The sequence below is a fragment of the Pan troglodytes genome, chromosome 5 (genome assembly GCF_028858775.2).
Source record: "Pan troglodytes isolate AG18354 chromosome 5, NHGRI_mPanTro3-v2.0_pri, whole genome shotgun sequence".
NCBI lineage: Eukaryota > Metazoa > Chordata > Mammalia > Primates > Hominidae > Pan > Pan troglodytes.
In genome coordinates, this window is record NC_072403.2 from 144,636,614 (window position 1) to 144,664,206 (window position 27,593).

At 39.0% G+C, this 27,593-nt stretch overlaps 1 protein-coding gene across 5 annotated transcripts in view; it reads right to left on the bottom strand.

Annotated features, from left to right (window-relative positions):
* Positions 1-9,861: 9,861 nt before the first annotated feature.
* SLC18B1 (solute carrier family 18 member B1) overlaps positions 9,862-27,593 on the bottom strand; it is a 29,617-nt gene continuing 11,885 nt past the window's right edge. For 2 of the 5 annotated variants that reach the window (XM_001169507.7, XM_063813499.1), the window contains 9 exons: positions 24,768-24,924; positions 19,757-19,893; positions 16,814-16,915; positions 14,708-14,799; positions 13,481-13,576; positions 12,619-12,693; positions 11,525-11,618; positions 11,379-11,428; positions 9,862-10,829 (listed from right to left, as the gene is read on the bottom strand). In XM_001169507.7, coding sequence (XP_001169507.1) covers positions 10,763-10,829; positions 11,379-11,428; positions 11,525-11,618; positions 12,619-12,693; positions 13,481-13,576; positions 14,708-14,799; positions 16,814-16,915; positions 19,757-19,893; positions 24,768-24,924 — 870 coding nt within the window. In that variant the 3' untranslated portion in view covers positions 9,862-10,762. Of the gene's footprint in view, positions 10,830-11,378; positions 11,449-11,524; positions 11,619-12,455; positions 12,579-12,618; positions 12,737-13,480; positions 13,577-14,707; positions 14,800-16,813; positions 16,916-19,756; positions 19,894-24,767; positions 24,925-27,593 lie in introns of all 5 variants that reach the window. The other 3 variants (XR_010158204.1, XR_010158203.1, XR_681018.3) reach the window with 3 other exon arrangements.

Genomic DNA, 27,593 nt, shown 5'->3' on the forward strand with positions numbered 1-27,593 from the left:
AATAATAGCAACAAATACAGGATGTGATCTCAGATGCCTTCTTAGGACATTCATATTCTCCCTTCCCCAGGCCCAATCCTACCAAATAAAGGATTTGTTTTATTTTTATCCAGCCCTTTGGTAAAAGTCACGGAAATGCTTTTAGACAGCATAGAAGAGTAGGTACGATTAAACAAAGTTTATTCTGTGCTTTCCTTCATACTGAGATAAATGTTTTGTTAAGAATGGGGCCTAGGGGCTATAAATATGATCTGCTCATATTTTCTGCTTTGAATAGAAGTTTCTATTAAAGGAATAACTTTTCTTATCTCTATAGAGCAGAAAACTAAAAATAATTCAGGAAAAATGGTCAAGCCCTTTTGTGGAAAATGTAAAGGGATAGATATTTTTATGAATTTTTAGCAGATTGTATAATAGACTGTTAGTATATAACCATACTATCTAGTGTATAATTAGTAAATTAGCATAGGTGATTGGTATATAATAGATTATGAGTGCTGTTAGAGTTTAGAAATCATGTAACCCAAATGCCCACTTATTACAGGATAGGAATCTGAGGCATAGAGAGCTAGAGCGACAGAGCAGGATGTTCGCTTCTCATTCCTAATTCCAGAGTCTTTCCTTTATACCCAAAACAGCACATGTGTCTGTGCTCTCTTTTAATGTCTGCAACTGAGTGTCTGAACACTCGTGTCTTTTGGGGTTTTTTTGTTTTTTGTTTTTTTGTTTTGAGACAGAGTCTTGCTCTATTGCTCAGGCTTGAGTGCAGTGGTATGATCATGGCTCACTTCAGCCTCCACCTCCCAGGCTCAAGTGATCCTTCCACCTCAGCCTCGCTAGTAGCTGGAACACCAGGTACGCACTAACATGTCAGGCTAATTTTTGTTATTTTTTGTAGAGAGGAAGTTTCACCATGTTGCCCAGGCTTGTTTCAAACTCCCGAGCTCAAGCAATCCACCCACCTTGGCTTCTGAAAGTGCTGAGATTATAGGTGTCAGTCACCGCAGCCAGTCATTCATGTCTTTTAAAGAACCCAATTCAAAATGATCACCTTAAGAAGACCATAGGCAAATGTGCTAAGTGCTAATGAAATTTCTGATGCAGTTGATGCCTAATAAAAACAACTAAGCTCTTCCATCTCCGTAAGTACAATTTGGGCCATGACCTACCTTCATTGATCTAGTATCACCAATTAGTAATAATTAACTCTTTTGCTTTTAAGTAGTCAGGTAAGCTGATGAGGAGGAGTTAACAGTTTTAAAATTTTGGCAGTAGAAGTGGGGACAATCATATCTGTTATTGTGTTCCCAAATCTGGATGTTTTTCTCTGTCCTTGGCTGTAAAAGATAGAAATGATGTTGATTAGAGTTTTAGATTTTTTGTTTGGCTAACAGGGAAAGGGAAAATCACTTCTGATATAAAATCAAGATGACTAAATTCCCTCCTTTGTTTTTTTATTTGCAGCATCTAAAAATTGTCTCACTGAAACTGAGAATTTGAGTAACAAAGGTAATTGCAAAAAAGAATTAGAAGTTAGTAAATGAAGGAGCAATTTAAATATAGGAAAATCCCTGCGATGTAAAGAAAATATTTGCCGTAGAGGTCATTGATATTGTTTTAAATCTTCAGAAGTAAAAAACCAAATTCAGCACATACGGTTTCAATAGTTGACTTTTCATAAAGGTGATTGATCAGGTAAAGATTAAAATTTTTAGTTTAACTGAGTTATAAAATAAAGTAAGGTTATTTTGCCACAGGGAACATTGATTAATTGTAATTCACTGCTAAAAGAGCCTACTTCCTAATTTGCCATTTTGGGATTAATGAACTTAGCTAAAGGGGTAAAAAGTTAAAATCAATTAAAAATTATTTGGTCAAAGAGTCACCATAAAAAAAAAAAAAAAAAACAGTATTTGGGTGGGCGCAGTGACTCATGGTTGTAATCCCTGCACTTTGGGAGGCCAAGGCGGGCCAATTATTTGAGGTCAGGAGTTCGAGCCCAGCCTGGCCGACATAGTGAAACCCAGTCTCTACTAAAAATACAAAAACTAGCTGGGCATGGTGGCAGACGCCTGTAATCCCAGCTACTCAGGAGGCTGAGGTGGGAGAATTGCTTGAACCCGGGAGGCGGAGGTTGCAGTGAGCCGAGATCGCACCATTGCACTACAGCCTGGGTGACAGAGTGAGACTCTGTCTCAAAAATAAAAAAAAAACAAATAAACGAAAAACAGTAATAGCTCAAATATTTGTTTCTAATTGTGAATCTGATCATCTGTTAGAATAATGTTCAATTGGACTAGGTTTTAGGTCTTTAATTTTAAAAACCTCATTTTTTCCCCACTTTCTCAAGAGTAAGCATAGGGGTGTAGTTTCTGCTTTGCACCACTTCTTTGGACCTCTATTTCTCATCTAAAAGTTTAGGTAATCATACCTGCTCTATCTCCTAAAGATATGTGAAAGTCCTCTGTAAGACTACAATGCAGATGACAATAATTAACAAAAGTGAGTGACTATTTAGTAATATAATATCCTGACTGCTTAATGTTATTTCATTGTTAGGCCCACAGAACTACTGTTGTTCAATTAAAATTCTAGTCTATTTGGATGACCGTGCTGAAGAACTGCTGGAATGAAATGGGGTTGACAGGGTACCTGGGCATCAACTCCTGATTCATGCTAAACCCAGCGTGGTAGAAAAACTGCAGTGGGATAGCAAAGGCGAAACAAGAAAACCAAGGAACTCAACCCCAGGAAGGAGAGGAGCTGCTCCAGGCTCTGACACTGGCTGCTGGACTTCCTGTTCTGTCCCTTCTCCTGAATGCAAAATGACAAGTGAACTGAGAAACAAAGAATGGGAAATATCATGTATTATTATCAATGACATTCTCACAGGCAGCAAGGGTGACACGTCAAAATAAGAATAAGAAGCAACAATAGACAGAAAAGCCAGGCTCCAGTGTTAAAACTGTTTCTCTTAATACTGTATACCAAAAAAGTACAATATTGTATCCAAAAAAAGTACTTAATGGCAAAGAAAAACGTTTCTGTCTCTACACCATTGGAGTATTACATATGGCTTTAGCGAGACTGAGTCAGGCCCTGTAAAACGTAAGGTTGCCTTGAAGAGAACCAGCTTGAACTTTAACCATCTTTTGGGGCCAGGTCTCATTCAGATGAGGTAATCTTCCAGCTTTAGAGTTGGATGGGTGTTCAATGCTTCAGATAGCTAATGAACACAGCTGAAATCAGAGCAAATCTGAGAAGGTAATGATATATCACAGCCTTGGATTCTCTGAAAGCACTGCTAGATGGAAATGCTTGTGCAACATGAAATTGCCAATCATCACTGTTTTTGACCTAGCAAAAGTAATTTCACATGGTTCAACCAACATGTCTGTTTTCCTGTCTCAGAAACTTAGGGTTGAAGTTGCAGAAGTCCCTTTGAGTTAGTAGCATCCTCCCCTACTTTCCGACAGCTCCTGCTTCCTTAAAATAAAATATTAACAATATTAATCTCATAGTTCCACCCACTATGCCAGTCTATTAACCCTGCCAAAAGTTTCTTGCATTCACCAGCTGGTCCTTTTAAAAAAATTCAAAATTCTCTTGATTGAATTAAAAGCTTTTGGTAAAGTCGGGATGACTGTCACCACAGAAATAAATCCACAGGAACTGGATCCAAGTCACTCGTTGATTTATGTAGGCAGTTGGAGAGACATGCGTTTGAAAGGGTATGGTAAGAAAATATCATGGAAATCTCAGACATGAAAAAAATAAAAAGATAGATTAAAAATAGAAAAGTTTATGTCTTATTGATCAATATGAGAATGTCACAGCAATTCACCAATAATGCCACTTGTTTATTTTCAGTGAGCAAGGAAGCAAAGAAAAAATAATGTTTGCAGCCCAAGATAACTACGTACAGCTTTAGTCAAGGGGGAGCCTTCCACTCCTCTGGATCTCAGCTGCTTTCCTTTCCAAGGCCTCTGCTCCTCCAGTCACCCCTGGTGACTTCCTGTTTTGATTTCACTTTCTGGGTAGGCTGTACCCTTTGAGATGACAGAGAGGAGTCCCAGCAGCTGCTGGTTCAAGGATGCTGCATCTTCAGTCAGACACCAGGAGAAAGAGTGTCTATTTTATCCTAGCCTGGCAATTCTGATTCCTGAGCTTTTCTTTCAAGGAGTTGTATGGACCAGATGACACAGGTGAGGAGCATTGACACAATTTCTACTGAACCAAGCTCAGCAGAGGAACCACAGCAATAGAATCAGGAGATTCTCTAGCCTACAAAGCCTAAGTCGACTCTCATATTCGTGTCATAGTCTTTCTCTTTAGCACATTATTCTTTTACTGTAACACAGATCCCACTCTAGACTGTCCTTCAAATTAGAGAGAACTAAATTGTGTATGGTCCTGCATCTAGTTATGGCGAGCTTTTTTCTCACTGTAAGTTATAAGGGTCATGGTGGTATCTAATAATAATTAACATGGACATGGACTCTGGGGCCAGAATGCCTGGGATTGAGCCACTTCCTAGCTATGTGACTATGAGCAAGTTTTGTGCCCTCTCTGTGCCTCAGTTTCCTCTATCTGCACAATGGTGATACGTGCTGAGTAATTTTTGCTATTATTACTATTGCTTCATTCCTACAAGATGGAGGCCCTATTACAAGAGCCATGCCCAAGGCAGCTTTTACCCAGGCCTTGGTGACATAACCGCCTGTCCTTGGTTACTGTCTTGTTAAAAGAATGTCAATGCGTCTACTTCTTTATGTTTGCGTTGTTCTGTCTGTCTCCACAAAGTCTTTCAAGTTTCCTCTCTTCCAGGTCAACCTGATCCGAATGGTTTCTCCTAAAATTATGAACTTAAATTCTCTTTCTACTTGCCAATCTTGATGGCATTCCCTCCATTTGTACCACAGATTCTCTTTCTGATAAAAAGCTTTCACTCCACCTATTTCATGCACCATTCTATTTTTTAAAAAACATGCTAAACAACCTGCTGTGTAACTGGATTACTCACACATTGCTGTTGGGAATGTAGGATGGTACAGCCACTCTAGAAAACAGCTTGGCAGCTCTCTGAAAAGTGAATCATGGCTCTACTCCTTTCCCTGTCTGGGTGGCAGCCAGGCATGGAGGCAGGGCAGGATCATAGCACCTCCTTTACCCTCCTTATCCTTCCTCTGGGGAAGGCTGACAGGACAGGAATGTAGAGGCTCCAGTAGGGGAAGAAATTCTTTATGAGCTGTTTCTTCAGTTTCTTGTAGGCTAAAACATTAACCACAGTGACTACACGCAAAAACAGAAAAATGGAAGTCTGGCATTTGTCTGCATTTTTTAAACACCTTAAAATGTGAGTCGTATGCCATAGTTCTACTGAATGGAGTTTGTTTATATGGAAAGATCAATTCATGCACAATATCAGTTGGAAATTCTCACTCTTCTGAATCATCTCACCAAAGTTTTCAGTGCTGTGTCATGATAAATTCCTACAGCTATATGAAGGAAGAAGCTGTGGGCAGATCTTAAGATAAATTAAGATAATTTAAGATGTTAAAGATAAATTTAATAAATTTATTATTAAGACAAATTCTTAATTCTCACAGCTATATGAATGAAGAATCTGTGGGCAGATCCTCCTTTCCCATGCAGTTCTTTCCAATTAATAATGTTGCTTTACTGCAATAATACTGTTTTTCCAGAAGATGCAGTAGCAAGCATACGATCCAATGCCATAGCTGTCTTACTGCATGAGATGATTGCCTACTTCCTAATTCACATCCCTGTCTCCCTCACTAAATCGTGTTCCAGAACTACAAGCTGGACCCAGCTCACTAACAACCAAGACACGAACCACCAAGCCATTCGCATTTTTATCAGATAACTAAAACGAAAGAGACAAAAGCCAACCAATAAATATGGTGATAGAACAGAAAACAATAGAAGAAATAATCATAGCCAAAAGTTCTGAAAATATAGGGAGAAGAAAAGGTATTAGTACTATTCTCAGATGAAAGATTTATCTACACTGGCTTTAATTCTCTTAAAAGAAAAAAAAACCTACCTGTATTTATGCAATAACTGATTTCATGGCTGTCATTTTTGAAATATACAATAATGTTACTTGATTGATTCGGTATTCAATTTTTGTCTTGACTGACAAAAACAAATGATATAATATACTGCTTTTTGTGTCTGGCATGCTATTGTTGACCTATCATCAACATGAAATACACTCTGAATTGTTTTAGTACTGATGATAAAATTGCACTGAGCTACAAGTCAAAATTTGTTATGACATCGTGCTTTCCTAGGTGGTCCCTTGTAATACTCAACTATAAGTAAGCTGGGATTAGAAGTCCAGCTGTAGGTTTTCTGAAAGAAACTACTGCAAATATTTAGGAGTTGCAAGCTGCTCTTAATGAAGATTGGCTATGCAGACTTTAGTTTCCTTCGTTAATACTTTAAATAACATTTTAGCTTCTCCATGTAAATATGTTGTGTCTGAGCCTCCCCAAATGGTGAGTATCATGGGACTACCCTGTGGGTAATTTCCTTCTGATATGAATGTGTAGAGATACTTCTCAATTATTAATTGCACTTAATGAAAGTTGATCGGCTATATAAGAATTTATTATCCACATCTTTTCCAGCTAGGTTAGAGAGGGTATCTGTGACGTTTTAAATCTTGATCATTAAACAAATAAGTAAATAGGATATTTCTTATTTATTTATTTATTTATTTATTTTGAGACAGAGTCTTGCTCTGTCGCCCAGGCTGGAGTGTAGTGGCGTGATCTCAACTCACTGGAACCTCCGTCTCCCAGGTTCAAGTGATTCTCCTGCCTCAGCCTCCTGAGTAGCTGGCATTACCATGCCCGGCTAATTTTTGTATTTTTTTGTAGAGATGGAGTTTCACCATCTTTGCCAGGCTGGTCCTGAACTCCTGACTTCAGGTGATCCGCCCACCTCGGCCTCCCAAAGTGCTGGGATTATAGGCCTGAGCCACCATGGCTGACCAGATATTTCATTAATGCGTGATATTTAATATTCATTGTCAAAATCAAGTTTCTTATCTAAAATAAATGAGTTAGTTGAAAACAAACTAATCATGCAATTACCACGCAACTCAGCAGTTGTATTGCTGGGCATTTATTCCAGAGAAGTGAAGTCTTATGCTTCATATCCCACCCTCTACCCTCGCCCCTGGCAAAAACAAACAAACAAACAAACAAAAAACCTGTTTCTGAAAGTTCGTAGCAGCTTTATTTGTAACAAATAAAGTAGTATTCCATTGTGTCTTATAGCCACCCAATGGAATACTACTCAGCAATTTAAAGAACTGAACTATTGATACATGCAACAATGCCAGTAGAACTCAAGGGCATTACGCTGACTGAAAAAAGCCAATCCAAAAAGTTTCATACAATACAATTTCATTTATACGTTTCTTGAAATGACCAGATGATAGAAATGGAGAAGAGATTAGTGGCTGCCAGAAGTGAAGATGGGAGGGAAGCGGGTGTAGCTACAAAAAGGCAACGCGAAGAATGTGGCGATGGGAATGTTCTGTATCCTGGTTGTGCTATTGTACTATAGTTCTGCAAGATGTTACCATTGGTGAAAACCAGGGAAAGAATACTCATGATCTTTTTCTATTATTTCTTACAACTGCATGTGAATTAACAATTATCTCAAAATTTTTAAAGTTTAATTTTTAAAAATGATCTGTGATTTGTATTTATCCTTTTTAGTTTTCCTTTGGATTGATTTATGTATCATATTATAATGTATAGGTTGCAATATGATCTTAACATAAAAGATTCCTTTTATTATTAACATATTCCACATTCAGTTATATAGAATATTCTCATTATTAAAAAGGTTCTTTTAAGCTGCTCAGCCTTGTTACATTTAGAAGACTATAAATATATAAAAATATAAACACATACACAGAGATTTCCTTTGATAGTTTTGACCAACCTTTTGGTTTTCTTGTTCAAAGTGTTCTTTCCTCTGTCTTTTCTCATATTTTTTAAACTTTTCTGTCACTTATCTTTTTTTTTTTTTTTTTTTTTTTTGAGACGGAGTCTTGCTCTGTCACCAGGCTGGAGTGCAGTGGTGCAATTTCGGCTCACTGCAACCTCCTCCTCCCGAGTTCAAGCAATTCTCCTGCCTCAGCCTCCCAAGTAGCTGGGACTATAGGCGCACACCACCATGCCCAGCTAACTTTTGTATTTTTAGTAGAGATGGAGTTTCACCAAGATGGTCTTGATCTCTTGGCCTCGTGATCCATCCACCTCAGCCTCCCAAAGTGCTGGGGTTACAGGCGTGAGCCACTGCTCCCGGCCCACTTATCTTAATACTTGCAAAATTTCAAAATGAGAAAGGAGTAAATTTGGTTTTGCACATAGCATCTTTAAATACACTGCTATCTAAGGGAAGTATTGAGAGCCGTGTGTTGGGAATGGGGATGAAGGAAGTGCTGTCCCCAGAGAGCCTCGAATCCTTGCGTTGACTTTGAATTCTCAACAATCAACTGTGCTGGTAACAGAACAGCCTGGCCCAGAGAGTGGGTAGGAAGGTGCAAGCTGCAGACTCATGCTTTAATAGTGGCCCCAAGTGACGGTGGCAGGGACTGCAGGCACTCAGCCGCATCCAAGACCACCGGGCTGAGGAAGGGCGGCTGTCCTTGCGTGGGTGGACATGAAGGTCAAAAAAGTCCTGGAGGGGGCCAGGATGACTTAAGGCAATCAAGGCCCAGATCTGCATGCCACATGGGTGCAGGGGACCAGGGTCACACTCTGTCCTGGCACTGCTCCGGGAAGGGAATTGCAGGCCGTTTGTCCTCCTCAGACATTGGATCACCCTCTGGAGGTTCAAGAGTGAAAGGTTTGAGGGGACAGGGAAATGAAGAGATCACAAGACAGATGTACATCCAGTCTTGACACTCAATGCCAGGCAGTCTTCCAAAGCCATCCTCTCCTACCCTGGGTATTGTCCTCCTTTTCCATATTTTTGGTTTTGGTGGTGTGCAATGACATCCCATGGTGGCTTGAACTTTTGCCACTTCAGGATCCGTTTTGCTCCTATTCTTCCCCAATTCACTAAGAGTCACCACCATCCACCCACACCCTCAAGCCAAAACCTAGGAGTCCTCCTAGATTCCCCTCTCCTCCCTCCACATCAGCAAGTTCTGTTGGTTCCACTCCCAGATAGAGCCTTTTCTCTCCATCACAAGCTCCCTGGTCCAAACCATTATTGTCTCTCTCAAATCTTCCAAAGCTCCCCCTCCATTCCCATTACCGTCCCTATCCCCACTCACTGTCCACATGCAGACAGAATGGACTTTCTGAAATGTGAATCAGATTCTGGCATCGCCTCCAGTTTACTAGACTCCAGCCAGCAGACCAAACCTCATCTTTGACCATATCAAGCCCTTGTGCACATACTACGGACTGTCCTCTGTCAGAATGAATGGTGGTTACATTCTCTTCCTTTAGATCTCAACTCAAAGGTCGCACTTCCATGGACTTTTTCAAATTAGGCACCCACATCTAAACAACCCCAGCCAACTACTCTATCACATCACCATGTTTTTTTTTCCTTCTTAGCATTTCTGTAAGATAATTGGAGAGTCTGATATTTATTCATTGTTTGTCTCTTCCACCAGTATAAGTTACATAAAAGCAGAGATTGTGTTTATCTTGATCACAGCCAAATCCCTAGTATCTGGCACAGTGTCAGCTCAGAGAAGACATTCAAAAGATATTTTTGAATGAACAGATAAAACCATTTCTTCTTTAAAAAAATTACTGTAAATGTGGCTACTACACCATGAAAATAGACCAAGAAGCATGAGAGTTACACAATAGACATTTATTCACTTCAACATCACAATTTCACACGAAGTTGGAGGAAGCCCTTCCCTAACAAAACAAGCATTCGCATTAGGGGAAGGAGGCTGACCTGCTCTAGGGATGAAATACATCTACCAAGAATATAGATAAAAACAAAAACAAAACAGATGGTAGAGCCAAAAAACAGAGACATTAAAGGAAATGAAAAACGTTATACCAAGTAATGTTTATAAATCCAGATCATAAGTGAACGTAGGTTACAAAAATGGAAGTTGTAAGTATTGTTATTCTTGTACTTTTCACACAAACAGAATTTTTAGAAAAGCTTAAGGCCAGGGAGTGCTAGAGAGTTTCTGTATGGCAGGCAAGAATTCTTCCTTTTGAACAAGACCGAAAAACCTCAGGACAAAGAGAAAGTATATCTTTTAAAAACTGATTTCATAGTAATGTTTCTATATATTTTGAAGCACCTTTATGTATTTAGAGCATATCAAATTAATTCATTTCTTTCCCTGTTAATAAAAAAGGTACATTCACAGAATCAGTGTACTTAGAATAAAAAATAAACAGAGGAAATAAGAACTAACTCGAGTTAATAACAACATCTTTAAGGACAAGTTCGGTCATTTAAAAACTAAGTTTTGTTTTGTTTTGCTTGTTTTTAATTACTCCTTTCATACTTAATATTTCAGATATAGCTGCTTCAGCAGGACAGCTTTTCAGTATCACAGTAAGTACAGCCCAATACAGGATCATCCAAAAACACGTTGACACTTCCAAGACACTGGCACGGGGTCCACGGAGTTTTGCGCGTAAAATTTTAAAAACCCTTCCTACGGTGATGTTTAAGGCCAGGAGCATTCATTTCTCAACCTTGTATCAATCCAGGATCCATCGGACTAGGTTTCATTAGGCAAGAGAGTAGTTCGTTCCTCCTCTGTGCTGAGGATGTTTTGAGATTTAGACCTACATTGAGGGAAAGAAGAGATGAATCTCAATATTTCTCATCTTAAAAACAAACAAACAAAAAACCAGTACCTGTATCTCCATCCAACTATCTTTTTAAAAAAGTTTCTACTGCCCGGGCATGGTGGCTCACGCCTGTAATCCCAGCATTTTGGGAGGCAGAGGCAGGCGGATCACTTGAGGTCAGGAGTTCGAGACCAGCCTGGCCAACATGGTGAAACCCTGTCTCTACTAAAAATACAAAAATTAACTGGGCATGGTGACCCATGCCTGTAATCTCAGCTACGTGGGAGGCTGAGGCAGGAAAACCGCTTGAACCCGGGGGGCAGAAGTTGCAGTGAGCTGAGATTGTGCCACTGCATGCCAGTCTGGGTGACAGAGCAAGACACCATCTCAAAAAATAAAAATTAAAAAAGTATCTACCAACTAATGAGCCTCAGAGTGCTTAGAAATCCACTGACTGGAAGAATAAATGTAAAATGTTATTTATTTTCCACTTGCACTGGCTAACTTTTAAAGAGAGAAAAAAAGCCCCAAAATTGACCATACCTTTTTCTCCTTGAATACTCCAGTAGATAAAACAAGCCCATGGCTATTCCCTTAAACACAATTAAAAGTACTGATTAATGTAAATTTTCCAAGTCAAGTTTTTCCACAAATATAAGGAAAATGCAAATAAAAGACTGATTACTCACACTTATCAGAGCCCATAGACCTTGTATAGCTGCTGCCCACTCAAAACCAATTTTCTCATACAGAAATCCACCCAGCGTTGGTCCCATAAAAGCACTAACAATAGAAAGAAGAAAAAGTATTCAATAGTGCAAAAAATAAATAATTACTTCATGAAAAGCTACATGATCCTTCAATTGTAAGTCTTCATTAAATTGGAAGATAAGTACGAAAGAAAAAGCTAATTCCTGGGCACAGCATTCAGTAAAAGAAAATAATTCTACCTGATAATGACATTCAAAATTTTTTAACAATTTTGAAATTATTACTGCTTCTGAAAAGTTGATGGCTTATATAAAACTAAAAAAGATGAAACAGGTTTAAAAAATTCTTTATATTATTCTATTCTCAGTATTTGCAACTAATATAACTCAATTCAAAACAATATATTACATTGTTAGCATAGTTACCCTTCTGGTAGAAGGTAAAAAATAAACAAATGAATGAATAAATGAATAAATTGTAAAAATCAGAGACATGTTTCTATTAAAGGAACTTATAAATACCACTCAAATAAGATAAAGTATATGAAACCATTTTGACTAAGTATTAAACTGTTGGTATAGGCATTGATTGTTGAGTGAAAGGGTATGGATTAGAACTCTGGCTTTCCCCTAGATGAACTGTTTGTCTTTGAGAAACTCATCTGATCCCTCAGTGTTTCAATTTCTTCATCAACATCAAGCAGGGATAGTATTAATATTTTCCATCTTGCAAGTATGAATGAAATTAAATGAGGCTGGGCACAGTGGCTCACGCCTGTAATCCCAGCACTTTGGGAGGCCAAGGCGGGCAGATCACCTGAGGTCAGGAGTTCAAGACCAGCCTGGCCAACACGGTGAAACCCTGTCTCTACTAAAAATACAAAAATTAGCCAGATGTGGTGGTGGGCACCTGTAATCTCAGCTACTCAGGAGGCTGAGATAGAAGAATCTCTTGGACCTGGGAGGCGGAGGTTGCAGTGAGCCAAGATCGCACCATTGCACTCCAGCCTGGGTGATGAGAGTGAAACTCCATCTCAAAAAAAAAAAAAGAAAGAAATTAAATGACTACTCACCCAATTGACCACATTGCACTAAAAAGACCTGATACAAGTCCCAATGTACTTAATCCCTCTTCAAACCCATTTTCACTGCAAAAAGAGACATGAGTGTATCCATTATTAAAAGGAAAACCTGTGTGAAAGAAAAAATTGTATGATAGATCAATTAAGATAAACCAAGGATAATCTGGAAAAAACCAACAGCAAGAATACTCTGCTTCTAAGATAAAAAGCAAACCTTATTTAAAAGAATTTTCATAGTTACATTTACTCCATGGTTTTCTAGAAATAATTTTTCTGCATATATATATATGATATTAAGAAGCATGGCTCATTTGCATTGAATACTTATAAAAATATATAATTAAGAAATTCTTAAAATGAGATGAAGATGGAAAGAGAACAAAGGCAAATTTTAAAAAACAGAGATAGCTCCTTATTCCCATGAGAACTATTGAACTGACCCAGCACAGCCATAGTACTTAGTGTTCTTCATCATCATGCCTATTAAACAAAAGAATGATGACCAGGTGACAGATGCTGGTCACTCTAGGCTCTCTCATGGACCTCCTCCATGAAAGAGGAACAATGCTGAGACCTATCTATTTTGCTTTAGCTTTTCAAAATTACTTACATACTGAGGCATAAATCAAGCCAGACATCTGTCCACAACCCATTTTAGCTATTAATGTACTATTATCATTTCTATTAGTGTATTATTACTATTTATATCATAATATCATATGCTACAAAATCATGAAGATTTAACATTGGGGCAAAAATATCCAACATGCTGCAAAATTGAGAAATTCAAGAAAGCCTGTGATACTTACTACTTATTCACAGTACAGCTCTTCAAGCAATGGAAGTAACTTACTGTGCACAACTGAGAATTTCCGGGAAAGTTGGAATTATACTCATTCCAGCAGAGAGGCCACTTACAACTAATATCAGCACCAGCAGCCAGAGCTGACTGCAAAAGGGTTTTGGAGAAAACAAATACAAAAAGAAAAACATTAGCGTTTTAACAAACACAAAGCTTAATGCTAAGGAAGTGAGGATCCCTGATAAGTAATTTCACCGATTATGTGCCTAGTCTCATTCCCCTTCCCATCTAACCCATTTCATTCAGTTAGAGTGTCCTTTAGCTCCTTACAGTTTTGGGGGCAGGGGGGTGGGGGGGAATTCATCCTGATATCTCCATCTCTTTGGTCCTTTGGTTACACATATCACATATCTGGAGCCAACCTGGCTTCTTCTCACCAGACAAAATCCCTTCAAAATTGGTGAAAACGTCAGTACTAAAACTGTTCTTTCAATCACTCGGCTTTGAACTTCAATTAATTTAAAAATGGCATAGAAGGAAAGAGGTAAAAGAAGAGTCAGGAAACACATTTGTTCCATGTGAGGAGACTATGCCAGTTACTTAATATATGTTACCAGATTTAATCCTTGTAATGTAAGTACTATTATCCGCTCCTTTTTGTAGATGAGAAAACCGAGGCTCTTGGAAGTTAAGTGGTTTGCTTATTAGTACATGGCAAAGCCAAAATGTAAACTCAAGTCTGAAGGACTCTGAAACCCCTTCCTTTCCATGTTACTATGTTTTATCCCAGAAGTACCTGAAAAGGTCTAAGAAGTTCAGTTTATTTTAGCAACTAAATTACACTAAGCAAGGTCTAATAAGCAGCTACTACATGCTAAGGATAATACAGAAAGAAAAATAGATTTGGTCCCTGCCTCAAGGAAAAAGAAAAGAAAAAAAACAAAAATATATTCTAAGAACTATCAACTAAAGGTAAGTAGCAACAAAATCTATTTTAAAAATATAACAAAAGTATAAACAAGTATGTACAATTGAAATACAGAAGGAGAATATGCATTTTTGTCATTTGAGACAGATTTTATGCATTTTTTTCTGTTGTCCCACTGCTAGCTTCTAGTAGGGTAAAATATTGTCAGCCTAACAATTCAATAGAGTCCTAAAGTTAATTATTTAAATATTAATGTTCAAAATACTAAACTATACCAATGTTAAAACAAAATTTTTCGAAATAATTCCTAATGTTATTTGGCCAAACATACAGAAGAAGAAAAAAATTACCTTTTAATATGCAAGATTGGGACAGGCCCTAAGAGCATGTAGCACCCGGCTGTGATTAAGTTGCCAAACACCAGAAGCCATTTCCTTAGAGGCTGGTAAAGGAGAAAGAGAGTCAAAATGATTCTTAGAGGCAAAGACCCTCCATAATCAAACAACGTAAAACATTAGTAAAAAACACAAATCATGATATTCAAAAACCCAAATACAATGAAGAAAACAAAACTTTACATTTAAAAGAAAGTAAGGAGATGATAAACTCGCAAGCAATGACGATATATAACAAGACAGAAAGTGAACAAAGGACAAAGATTTCTTAGCAGGGGAGTGTATTGCAGATCAGATTTTGCACATGATGAACTATTACAAATACAACAACGAAGAAACTCATTATAAAAAGCAGTAACCGGCCAGGCACAGTGGCTCACACCTATAATCCCAAAACTTTGAGAGGCCGAGGCGGGAAGATCCCTTGAGCTCACAAGTTTGAGACCAGACTAGCCAACATGGTGAAACCCTGTCTCTATTAAAAAAATACAAAAATTAGCTGGGCAGGGTGGTGGACATCTGTAATCCCAGCTACTCAGGAAGCTGAGGCAGGAGAATTGCTTGAACCTGGGAGGCGGAGGTTGCAGTGAGCCAAGATCACACCACCGTACTCCATCCTGGGCAACAGAGCAAGACTCTGTCTCAAAAAAAAGCAGCGACCACAAAAAAAACCCACCAAGTATTAATAGTTACAATACCTAGAAAAATCACATTATTAAAAAATTACCTGCTGGAGACTGAATGCTTATGTCCCCCCAAAATTCATATGTTAAATCTTAACACCCAATGTGATGGTATCTGGAGGTGAGCCTTTGGGAGGTGATTAGGTAATGAAGGTGCAGCCTCCATGAATAGAATTAGTATCCTTATACAAGAGGCCCCAAAGAGCTCCCTTGCCCATTCCATCATGGTGAGGTTAAAGTGAAAGATGACAATCTGTGCGCCAGGCAACAGGCCCTCATCAGACATCAAATCTGCCAGTGCCTTAATCTTGGACATGTCGGTCTCCACAATTGTGAGAAATAAATTTCTATTGTTTATAAAGCCTCTCAGTTTACGATATTTTGTTATAGTATCCTGAATGGACTAAGATTGTATCCAGTAAAATTATCCCTTATAAACTATTTGAATCAGGACAAAAATTACAGGGGTACCATATCTGCTCAGTTATGTAAGATTATGTCTGAAAACCAAGCTCCAAACACTGTTTAAGATACTTGCTTTTTGACATCTGGGTTACTAAGTAATCCACAAGTAATTCTGTTCTTGATAAATAAATATGCAAATGAAATCAAGGGAAATGTAAAATATAAGCCCTAAAACCACAGAAGTTTAAGATTTTACTAACAGTACTAATTCTGTACTCTGATCATCTGGACTGAATGGTTTAAACCTGGTTGAAAGAGAACAGAAGGGTTTTTTTTGTTTTGTTTTGGTTTGCTTTTCTTTTTATCAGAAAGGCTATGGGATAACCAGTGCATATTTATGTGGTCAATTCTTTCACTCACACAGAAAATCTAAATTACCTCCTCCTAAAGAAGAATCTCTCAATTTGATCAAGTCCACAGTAGCCTCTAGGACTTTGCCCTATTTATTAAGATCAATCCATTTTTTCACATCAAGTGAGCTTTTTTCATAAGAGAGTTTAATCTAGGAGCTGGATGTGGTGGCACATGCCTATAATCCCAGCTACCTAGGAGGCTGATGCAGGAGGATCACTTGAGCCCAAGAGTTCAAGGCTGCAGTGAGCTATGATCTCACCACTGCACTCCAGTCTGGACGACAAAGTTGGGGGAAGAAATTAGAAAAGGAAAGTCTAATCCAATTTATTTTTTTTTAAGCATAAGACTCTTCCTCTTTTCCCAGGTGAAGCAATTTAAAGTGAACTGGCTTAGTGTGATAGCTGAACCTTAGGGTGATAGAAGACACTGAAACCTCTCCATCAGTCCAATTGAATATATCAAGTCTAACCAGTGGAATCCTAGAGTTCCAAAGGAACAGTTGGAAAACCACTGCTCTAAACATACAAAAGTGACTCAAATATAAATTAAGTGTACATACTGGCCTTTTATCACTTAGGAGACCAAATAGTGGTGAAGAGATGGCATAGGACAGTGCCATACCCAGGAATACTAGTCCCACATATCCAGCTGGTAAATTGAACTGTAAAAGAAATCCTATATTAAAGTTACATAATTAAGTCATTTTTAAGTAAACATCCCTCTTTTCCCTCTACCATTTCTTTAGCTCTTGTTATTACCATGAGTCTACTAATAATATTCTGCATTTTCCTAATTTTCATCTTACCTTTGAAAATGCGTTACTTTTTCTCTCTATGGGAGGACAACCTAACCAGAAGTCAGAAGAGTAGATTTTTTGCTTTGTAGCCTTTGGCGTTAAACATATTTTGCTTCCATAACTCAGAGCATTTTTATATGTAAATTAATGTTTTGCAAACTTCAATGTGCATAAAATTTACCTGGAGAACTTGCTAAAAGAGATTCTTGGATTCCAACCATAGGGTTTCTGATTCAGAAAAAGAGGAAAATAAATTTCTAAAGATTTCTTAGGTTGGAGTTGGGTAATGGGATGGGCCGCAGCACTTCCACCTGAAAAGGGAGCAGCAGTGGTGAGGCACCACCAATAGCCCTGAGAGAGTCAAGGTCTGATGTAAAACCGGGTGTGGTGGCTCATGCCTGAAATCCCAGCATTTAGGGAGGTTGAGGCGGGTGGATCACTTCAGGTCAGGAGTTTGAGACAAGCCTGGCCAACATGATGAAACCCCATCTCTACTAAAAAATACAAAAATCAGCCTGGTGTGGTGGCGCATGGCTGTAATCCCAGCTACTCAGGAGGTGGAGGCAGGAGAATCGAGGTGGAGGCAGGAGAATTGCTTGAACTCATGAGGCAGAGGCTACGGTGAGCCAAGATCATGCCACTATATTCCAGCCTGGGTGACACAGTGAGACTCTGTCTCAAAAGCAAAAAAAAGTTCTGATATAGTCCATCATCAGCCAGGAACAAGTAGGGCCTATACTACCTCCCATGCCACAAATGGGTCGATTATATTTATCTCTGAGGAAACCTCCTGTCTTCCTCATCTCTTAAAAATAAATTAAATTTTCTTGAGAAACAACAAAAAAGATTTATTATAAGATATACACAAACGGGCCAGGTGCGGTGGCTCACGCCTGTAATCCCAGCACTTTGGGAGGCCGAGGTGGGCAGATCATGAGGTCAGGAGATCGAGACCATCCTGGCTAACACGGTGAAACCTCATTTCTACTAAAACTACAAAAAAATTAGCCTGGCCTGGTGGCACACACCTGTAGTACCAGCTACTCGGGAGGCTGAGGCAGGAGAATTGCTTGAACCTGGGAGGAGGAGGTTGCAGTGAGCCGAGATCCTGCCATTGCACTTCAGCCTGGGCAACAGAGCAAGGCTCCATCTCAAAAAAAACAAAACAAAACAAAAAAGATAAACACAAACAACTTGGATTTCCCAGAGATTACAGATTTTTGTTGTTGTTGTTTAGACACAGCTTCTTAAAAGCACAGAAAAACAGCTCAAAAATACAGGTTGTTGATGATCTAAATGGACTGTGTCAGTATAATCATAAAACATTTTTCTTATGAGTGTCACACGCGTCCGTGTAAAGAGACCACCAAACAGGCTTTGTGTGAGCAATAAAGCTTTTTAATTACCTGGGTGCAGGCAGACTGAGTCCGAAAAAGGAGTCAGCAAAGTGAGATAGGCTTGGGGCAGTTTTACAGGCTTTGGGTAGGTAATGGAAAATTACAGTTAAAGGTGGTTATCTCTTGCGGGCAGGGGCGAGGGACACAAGGTGCAGGGTGGGGAATATCATAAGACTCATTGTCCAGGGGAGGAATGTCACAAGGTCGATTGATCAGTTGGGGTGGGGCAGGAACAAATCGCAATGGTGGAATGTCATCTTTTGTGGTTCTTCAGTTGCTCCAGGTCATCTGGATGTATACGTGCAGGTCACAGGGGTTATGATGGCTTAGCTTGGGCTCAGAAGCCTGACATTGGGTACCTTATGGATACTCACTGGCTAAAGGCAATATTATAATACTCTCTAAATCTTGGACCAGGCACTAAAATAACAGTCCCCAAGTTTACCTGTGAAGTACCCCAAACTGTCTTCAGTGATTTCAAGGGGTAGTGTAAAATTATAAGAAAAAATAATTTTAATCTTTACATTCTATAATAGGTAAATGTTCAGAAAGCATTTGAAATGACCATATTAGCAACTTTGTTGATATTAGAAAATATATTCAAACTTAAGTTTCTGTGCTATTTTAAATCTAGTGCCTCAAAGTCATTATGGGTCGAAGTTAGTCATTTTTGCCTTTTATCAACACATATTAATTCTCCAGTATAGTTAACTACCACACCTGGTAATGGACTTCACTGTGTCAGTAATAATATCTTTTCAAAAATATCTAAGAACAAATTTCAATGACATCAAACTTTTAGAATTCAACATTTTATTTTTTAATGCTAAGGATACTTGGTTCCTTTCTCAAATCCCAGAATAATACAGTCCATAGTCATTTGATTATATGAAGCAGCTTAAAAAGTAAGTGGACCCAGGGGGAATCTGTTATAGAAGAAGCACATCTCACATCAAATGAGCTACTGTGTACCCCTAATGTCTCATTGCAATTCAAACAAATAGAGGAAAAGTGTCCTTGTTAAGCAGCATGGATGATGCCCAAGCTAGACCTACAATGACATGAGCAAGTTCTTGGAAAGAAGGAAACCAATGTTAAGGCCACTTAGTGAAAGACTTCCTTCATTTTTACTGAATCAGGTTCCTAGTTCACAGGGACGGTAGAGAGGGACACGCTACCTCGGTGTGTAGTGTCCATTCTACCTTCTTCTCCCAGCCACGCAAGGGTCTTTCCACAGAGCAGGGCCCAAGAACAAGCAGTTACATCCACCTGCTACAATGCAGCACTCTTCAGCAATCAGGTAACTTACCTTCTCCAAAACAAAGAGAGACAGAGTAGGATCGAGGAAGCCAAAACACGAGCTGAGTGAGTTGATGACGAAGGCTATAAGGCCAACTTTGGGTAAAGCGATCAGTTTCCAGAATGAGTGTTCACCTGGATCAGACTCTTTGGGGAAAAAATGAAAAAAGAAAAAAAAAATGAAAGCAATTAAAATCTCTTAATTTTAACTATTTGGAAAACTGGTAACACCATCTTTATCTGGTAATCAAAATGACTCAATCTCTGAGTTTGCCTAAAATTGTATACCATCTACACTTGCATATAAATTATTCAACCTAGAGGCCACATTCAATTTATCAAAAACAATTTCCCAAGTTTAAAAAGAATCAACTGGAATCAGAGTGTGAGGAGAAGAAGGGGTCTTAGGTTACAGGTTGTAAAAATTATACTCATCCTGGCCAGAGATAATATCAAGTTTGGACATGTATTAGTCTGTTCTCATGCTGCTAATAAAGACATACCTGAGACTGGGTAATTTATAAAGGAAAGAGGTTTAATAAACTCAAAGTTCCACATGGCTGGGGAAGCCTCACAATCATGGTGGAAGACGAAGGAAGAGTAAAGGGACATTTTACATGGCTGCAGGCAAGAGAGCCTGTGCAAGGGAACTCCCATTTATAAAAACATCAGATCTTGTGAGACTTATTCACTCCCATGAGAACAGTATGGGGGAAATCACTCCCATGAATTAATTACCTCCACTTGGCCCCACCCTTGACACGTGGGGACTATTACAATTCAAGGTGAGATTTGGGTGGGGATACAGCAAAATCATATCAGACATGAAAGCTTTTTTTTCTTTTTTTTTAAGAGATGGAGTGTCTTGCTCTGTTACCCAGGCTGGAGTGCAGTTGTGTTATTACAGTTCACTGCAGCCTCCAACTCCTGCGTGCTCAAGTGATACTCCTGCCTCAGCTTCCCAAGTAGCTGGGACTACAGGTGTGCACTACCTCACCTAGCTAATTTAAAAATTTTTTTAGAGATGGGGTCTCCCTATGTTGCCCAGGCTGGTCTCAAATTTTTGGCCTAAAGCGATCCTCCCACCTCAGCCTCCCACTTATGGATGTGGAAGCTATTTGATGGCCATGATGGCCCTCATTCATCCCCATTTCTCCTACAACATCCTGCACAGTTCATTATTCTGTAAATACTTGTTGAATCATGACCAAATATAAACATCACGCAGTGTGGTTCAGCTATTTTAAGTGTTATCCTTAGATTTTTTCAGGATATAAGAGATAAAAGTTAAACCGTGGTGTTAGTTTTTTTTTTTTTTTTTTTTTTTTTTTTTTTTTTTTTTTTTTTTTTTTTTTGAGACAGTATCTCACTCTGTCACCCAGGCTGGAGTGCAGTGGTGCGATCTCAGCTCACTGCAACCTCCACCTCCTGGGCTCAAGCGATTCTCCTGCCTCAGACTCCCGAGTAGCTGGGATTACAGGCACACGCAACCACACCCAGCTAATTTTTGTATTTTTAGTAGAGACGGGGTTTCACCATGTTGGTCAGGCTGGTCTTGAACTCCTGACCTCGTGATCCACCTGCCTTGGCCTCCCAAAGTGCTGAGATTACAGGCATGAGCCACCACCCCTGGTAGGTGTTAGTTTCTTAATTATAAGCCAAGTATTCAATGGTGAAATAAATCTGAGCACATCCTTGATGCTCAACTACAGAAACTGCAGGATGTAGTTGGACTTAGAAAGAGGAGAAACACCACTGTGTGGCTCAATGAGGTATTGCCAGCAGGGAGACAAGTTGGTATGATTTTTGAATTGTATATACTAAGGATGTTAGTTACTTTTAAAATATAAATTATAAAAGATTCTAATTTTAATTGGTTACATTTATTGTGAAAGTAAGAAGTATTATGTATTTACGGTAAGAAATAAATCATTATTGCACAATAGTCCCTTTTCCTAAAATCCAGGGTAAGAAAAGTTGTCATAATGAGAATATATTAAAACATCCATGAAAATGAAATATAATTAGTATAATTAAGCTGTTGAAGACCAAGTAATGAAAACTTGGGGTATTTGCTTGAAGGGACATGACTCCCTGGCTGACAAAGCCTGCACAGAAAGTTACTGTTAGAGATGGGGGGGTGGGGTTGTCCTCAGGTGTGAGGGGACAGGAAAAATACTGACCACTATGGCACTACTTACACAAAATCTAGTTCAGTGATCGAGAAGGTTTAGAAAAACTCCCCAGAAAAGGGCCGGGCACGGTGGCTCACATCTGTAATCCCAGAACTCTGGGGGGCCGAAATGGGTGGATCACGAGGGTAGGAGTTCGAGACCAGCCTGGCCAACATGGTGAAATGCTGTCTCTACTAAAAATACAAAAATCAGCCAGGTGTGGTGGCGCAGGCCTGTAATCCCACCTACTCGGGAGGCTGAGGCAGGAGAATTGCTTGAACCCGGGAGGCGGAGGTTGCAACGAGCCAAGATCACGCCACTGTATTCCAGCCTGGGCGACAGAGCAAGACTCTGTCTTTAAAAAAAAAAAAAAAAGAAAAGAAAAGAAAAGAAAAAGAAAAACCTCCCAGAAAAGGTAATAAAATCAAGTTTTGCAGGATGAGTAAGGGTTAGGTAGAGTGGAAGAAAGATATTCCAGATCATATGACTCCTCTACTTAAATCTAACAATAGGCCAGGTGCAGTGGCTCACACCTGTAATCGCAGCACTTTGGGAAACCAAGGTGGGAGGATCACTTTAGGTCAGGAGTTTGAGACCAGACTGGCCAACATGGTGAAACCCTGTCTCTACTAAAAATAGAAAAAGTACTCAGGTGTGGTGGCATGCACCTGTACTCCCAGCTACTCGGGAGGCTGAAGCATGAGAATTTCTTGATCCTGGGAGGCGGAGGTTACAGTGAGCCAAGATCACACCACTGCACTCCAGCCGGGGTGACAGAGTGAGACTCTGTTTCAAAAAAAAAAAAAAAATTCTAACAATAGCTCCCAGTGGCTTTCAGGATAACATTCACATTTCATGGATTTATGAATTTTTTATTTTAAAAAATAACAAGTAAAAATTGTCTATATCTATGGTATAAAACATTATATTTTGATATATGTATACATTGTAGAATAACTAAATCAAGCTAATTAACACATGCTTTGCCTCACATACTTATTTTTTTATGGTGAGAACACTTAAAATCTACTATTGGCAATTTTCAAGTGTCCAATATGTTGTTATTAACTATAGTCACTATGATGTACAATAGATCTCCTGAACTTACTGGATTTAAAGATTTTAATAAGATAATTGACATGTCCATGACTCTATTTTAGAAGTATTTTTTTTTTTTTTTTTTTTTGAGACGGAGTCTCGCTCTGTCGCCCAGGCTGGAGTGCAGTGGCGCGATCTCGGCTCACTGCAAGCTCCGCCTCCCGGGTTCACGCCATTCTCCTGCCTCAGCCTCCCGAGTAGCTGGGACTACAGGCGCCCGCTACCACGCCCGGCTAATTTTTTGTATTTTTAGTAGAGACGGGGTTTCACCGTGTTAGCCAGGATGGTCTCGATCTCCTGACCTCGTGATCCGCCCGCCTCGGCCTCCCAAAGTGCTGGGATTACAGGCGTGAGCCACCGCGCCCGGCCTAGAAGTATTTTTTTTTTAGAGCAGTACAGGAGAGGGGACTTGGTGAGCAGATATAATGAATGACTCTTAGCCACCTAACGCTAAAGCCGTATTGTCTATGGCTCTAAAAGGTGGTAAAGAAATGGGTAGAACTTATAAAATAAAAAATTCTGCCAATATCAGTAATTTTTAAAATTTATTTGATTTTCTAGCATCTATCTATAAACTCTTCCAAAATAATAACAATGTTTTTTTTTTTTGAGATGGAGTCTCACTTTGTTGTCCAGGCTGGAGTGCAGTGGCATGATCTTGGCTCACTGCAACCTCCGCCTCCTAGGTTCAAACAATTCTCCTGTCTCAGCCTCCTGAGTAGCTGGGAGTATAGGTACATACCACCATGCCTGGCTAATTTTTGTATTTTTAGTAGAGATGGGGTTTCACCATGTTGGTCAGGCCGGTCTCAAACTCCTGACCTCAGGTGATCTGCCCGCCTCGGCCTCCCAAAGTGCTGGGATTACAGAGATTAGCCACTGCGCCTAGCGAAATAATAACAATTTTTAAAAATACTACTAATTGGGAATACTTAAATCTACATTTACAGCCTTAATATTATCAATCCTAGAGATTTTTTTTTTAATACCAGTTTATAATTTTTTGAGGGGGTGGAAGAGTCTCGCTCTGTCACCCAGGCTGGAGTGCAATGGCACGATCTCAGCTTACTGCAACCTCCACCTCCTGGGTTCAAGCAATTCTCATGCCTCAGCCTTCTGAGTAGCTTGGACTACAGGTGTGCACCACCATGCCCAGCTAATTTTTATATTTTTAGTAGACACAGGGTTTCACCATGTTGGCAGGCTGGTCTTGAACTCCTGGCCTCAAGTGATCCGCCAGCCTCAGCATCCCAAAGCTCTGTGATTACAGGCATGAGCCACTGTGTCTGGCCCAGTTTATAATTTTGTAAAAGCACTACTCAATGAGAACACCTGAATCTACGTCCTTGTATCTGAGCTACGCTGTGAGGACAGCTGCAAGAACCATTGGGAGAGAAGGATGGGCATTGTTCTCCTAGCTTATAGCCTTCTAGGAAGACTGGGCCATATGTGGCCCACAGAAACTTCTGGTTTTGATATTTAGTTCAGTCCAAGAAAACCTCTCATAGACATAGCGTATGGTAATGGTTTATGATCAGAAATTAAATATTTGCTAGCTCTAAAGGTTGGAAAGAATTTGTAATTTATAGAAATTCATATAAACTAATTGCCTACATTACTGAAAAAAGAATCAGTTATTTTTAAAAGCTATTTTTGATTATATAAAATAATAACTGGTAAAACTGGTCTCTTACAAAGGTATAAAAATATATTTAAGGTTCTTAAAATGAGTAATAAGTGTGGACTTACCGTAATTGGGTAAAATATACATATTGAGTGGTACCATCAGCAAAACGATGCATCCCAGAACAATAAAAGGCACTTCATAGCCAAAGGATTGATACAAAAAGCCACCTACAGGAGGACCTAGTATTAGCCCCAGTCCAGAAAAAGTCTCAATACTTCCCTTAAAATGAGAAAAAGAAAAAATCAGTTTAAATATTTCATTTGAAGAATTAACATGGTACTATCTTAAAAAAAAATTTCTATCTTCTTCATAATTTACATACACACACTCCCAAGATGGCCCCAAAATTTAAATGCACATATTGAAATCATAAAAATATTAGAAAAATAAAATATGGGAGTTTTAAAAAAATTGTTATTGTAAGGAAGGTATTCTAATTGTGACATAAAACACAGAAGATAAAAAAGATTGACAAATCTGATTACATGAAAATACGAAAACTATGCATAAAAAAATCAAAAGATAAATGAAGAACAGAGAAAAAAATGACAAAGAACTAATTCCCCAAATACATCATGAGAGCTACAATGAGGAAAAGATAAACAACCCATAGAAAAATGGGCAAATGCTATAAATAAACTATTGACACATAGATGGAATACAAAGATCTTTTAGAAGTTCACCCTCACTTTTTAAAAGAAATGAGCAAATTTGAACCACAAGATACCAATTTTCACCTATCTGTATCGAACACTCTATGCTAGTGAGTGAACACTGGTAGGCAATTTGGCAATTTGGCAATTTGGCAAATTGAGGCACATACCTTATGACCCAGAATTCCACTTCTAAGAATTTAACTTACAAGTTTAGACATGCAGATATGACATGGTATGTATACAAGCTTATGCGCTATAGCAGAGTTTTGCAATAGCAAAAGATGAAAATAATCTAAATATTCATCAACGATGTAAGTAAACCAGGTTATATCCACGCAGTGAAATACTATACAGACAGTAAGAACAGTAAAGAGTAAGAAAGCTCCTTATATGTAGGTACAGGAAGATCTCCAAGATGATTTCATTGTTGGTGTAACCAGTGAGGTGCTGAATGGTACATATGGTATGCTACCATTTGTGTAAAGAAAAAAGAGGGATACTGCAATAGTCCTGTCCAGTTAAAAAAAAAAAAAGGAAAAGAAAAAAGGGGGAGGGAAATCATGCTCTCTTGTTCACGTGCTCTCTCTCTCTCTCAGTGTGTGTGTGTGTGTGTGTGTGTGTGTCAGTGTGTACATACATATATGTGGAATTTCTCTGCAAGAAACCTGCAATATCTGTTGCCTTCCCCTAAGGGGATGGAGGGCTGGGCACCTGCACAACTGATGTGTATACAAAGGCTGAGCAACTGTTATATGTAGAATATATTTACTATATTCTATGTTCCCTTCTGTAACTTTTGAATTTTGTACCATATAAAATTATTTTGTTTAAAGTTAAACAAAACAATGCTATGGAAAAAAAGGGTTTACCACTATAGATATTGCAACATTTTAAATCAATCTAGTTTTTAGGGACCTTAAACAGAGATCTGTGGCTTGCAGCCTTATATCCTCAGACCTTATAGAGTACACAAAAATATACCATTAATAACTTCCAAAACTTCATAAAGAACATTGAAATTCTTTAATCACAATAAAGCCATCCAGATCAATTATCACATTAGTGTGTTAGCTGTTGGCTGCAATTTTATACAGAAACTTGGTACAGCAACACTGGTGTCTCTTGCTGATCAGAAAATCCAATGGATTGTTACCATTATCATAGGAATTTATTAAGTAGCACTTTCCAGAGTGTTCCACAGAATACCAGCTCTTTAAGAGATCAACAAGTCTTGTTTGAAAAAATAGTTACAGCCAGGTGTGGTGTCTCACATTTGTAATCCCAGCCACCTTGGAAGGCCAAAGTGGGAGCATTGCTTGAGGCCAGGAGTTCAAGACCAGCCTGGGCAACTCAGCAAGACCCTGTCTCTACAAAAAAAAAAAAAAAAAAAAGAAAAAGAAAAAAAAGAAAGAAAAAAAGAAAAAAGAAAAGAAAGAAAAAAAATGGTTCCATAGTTAAAGTGAGTTGTGGAACATTTAATAAAGTGTCCCTACTCCAAGATTTTCAAGGTCTGAAGACATTAATGTGAACTGGGCATCTCTAAGTTAGAGGACAGCAGACAGCCCTCTCCAAACTTGCTTAACCATAAACCCTTATCTTAATGAGCATATCAACAGACGGGTGTTCTTCTGAGCCCTTTCTGAGAAATAAATTTTCTGGAAATGTAAATGGTATACCGGCCAAATGGCAATAGAACCTACCATAAACCTATCCAGCTATATACATAAATGCTTAATAAAAAGTGGGAAGAACGTGCCGGGCACGGTGGCTCACGCCTGTAATCCTAGCACTTTGGGAGGCTGAGGCAGGTGGATCACGAGGTCAGGAGATCGAGACCATCCTGGCTAACATGGTGAAACCCCGTCTCTACTAAAAATACAAAAAAAAAATGTAGCCGGGTGTGGTGGCGGGCGCCTGTAGTCCCAGCTACTCGGGAGGCTGAGGCAAGAGAATAGCGTGAACCCGGGAGGCGGAGCTTGCAGTGAGCCGAGATCGCTCCACTGTGCTCCAGACTGGGCTACGGAGTGAGACTCCATCCCCTACTCCAAAAAAAAAAAAAAAAAAAAAAAGGTTGGGGGAAAGGACTATTTACACCACAAAGGGTTTATCTGATGGTAAAAATTTTCAAACTACATTGTTACATGAGTCAATGAGGGAGTCCTCGGTACTAAGCTGATTAGACTCTGAAGTCTAAGAGAACAATTACATGCTATAAGGGCGCCATACCGACTA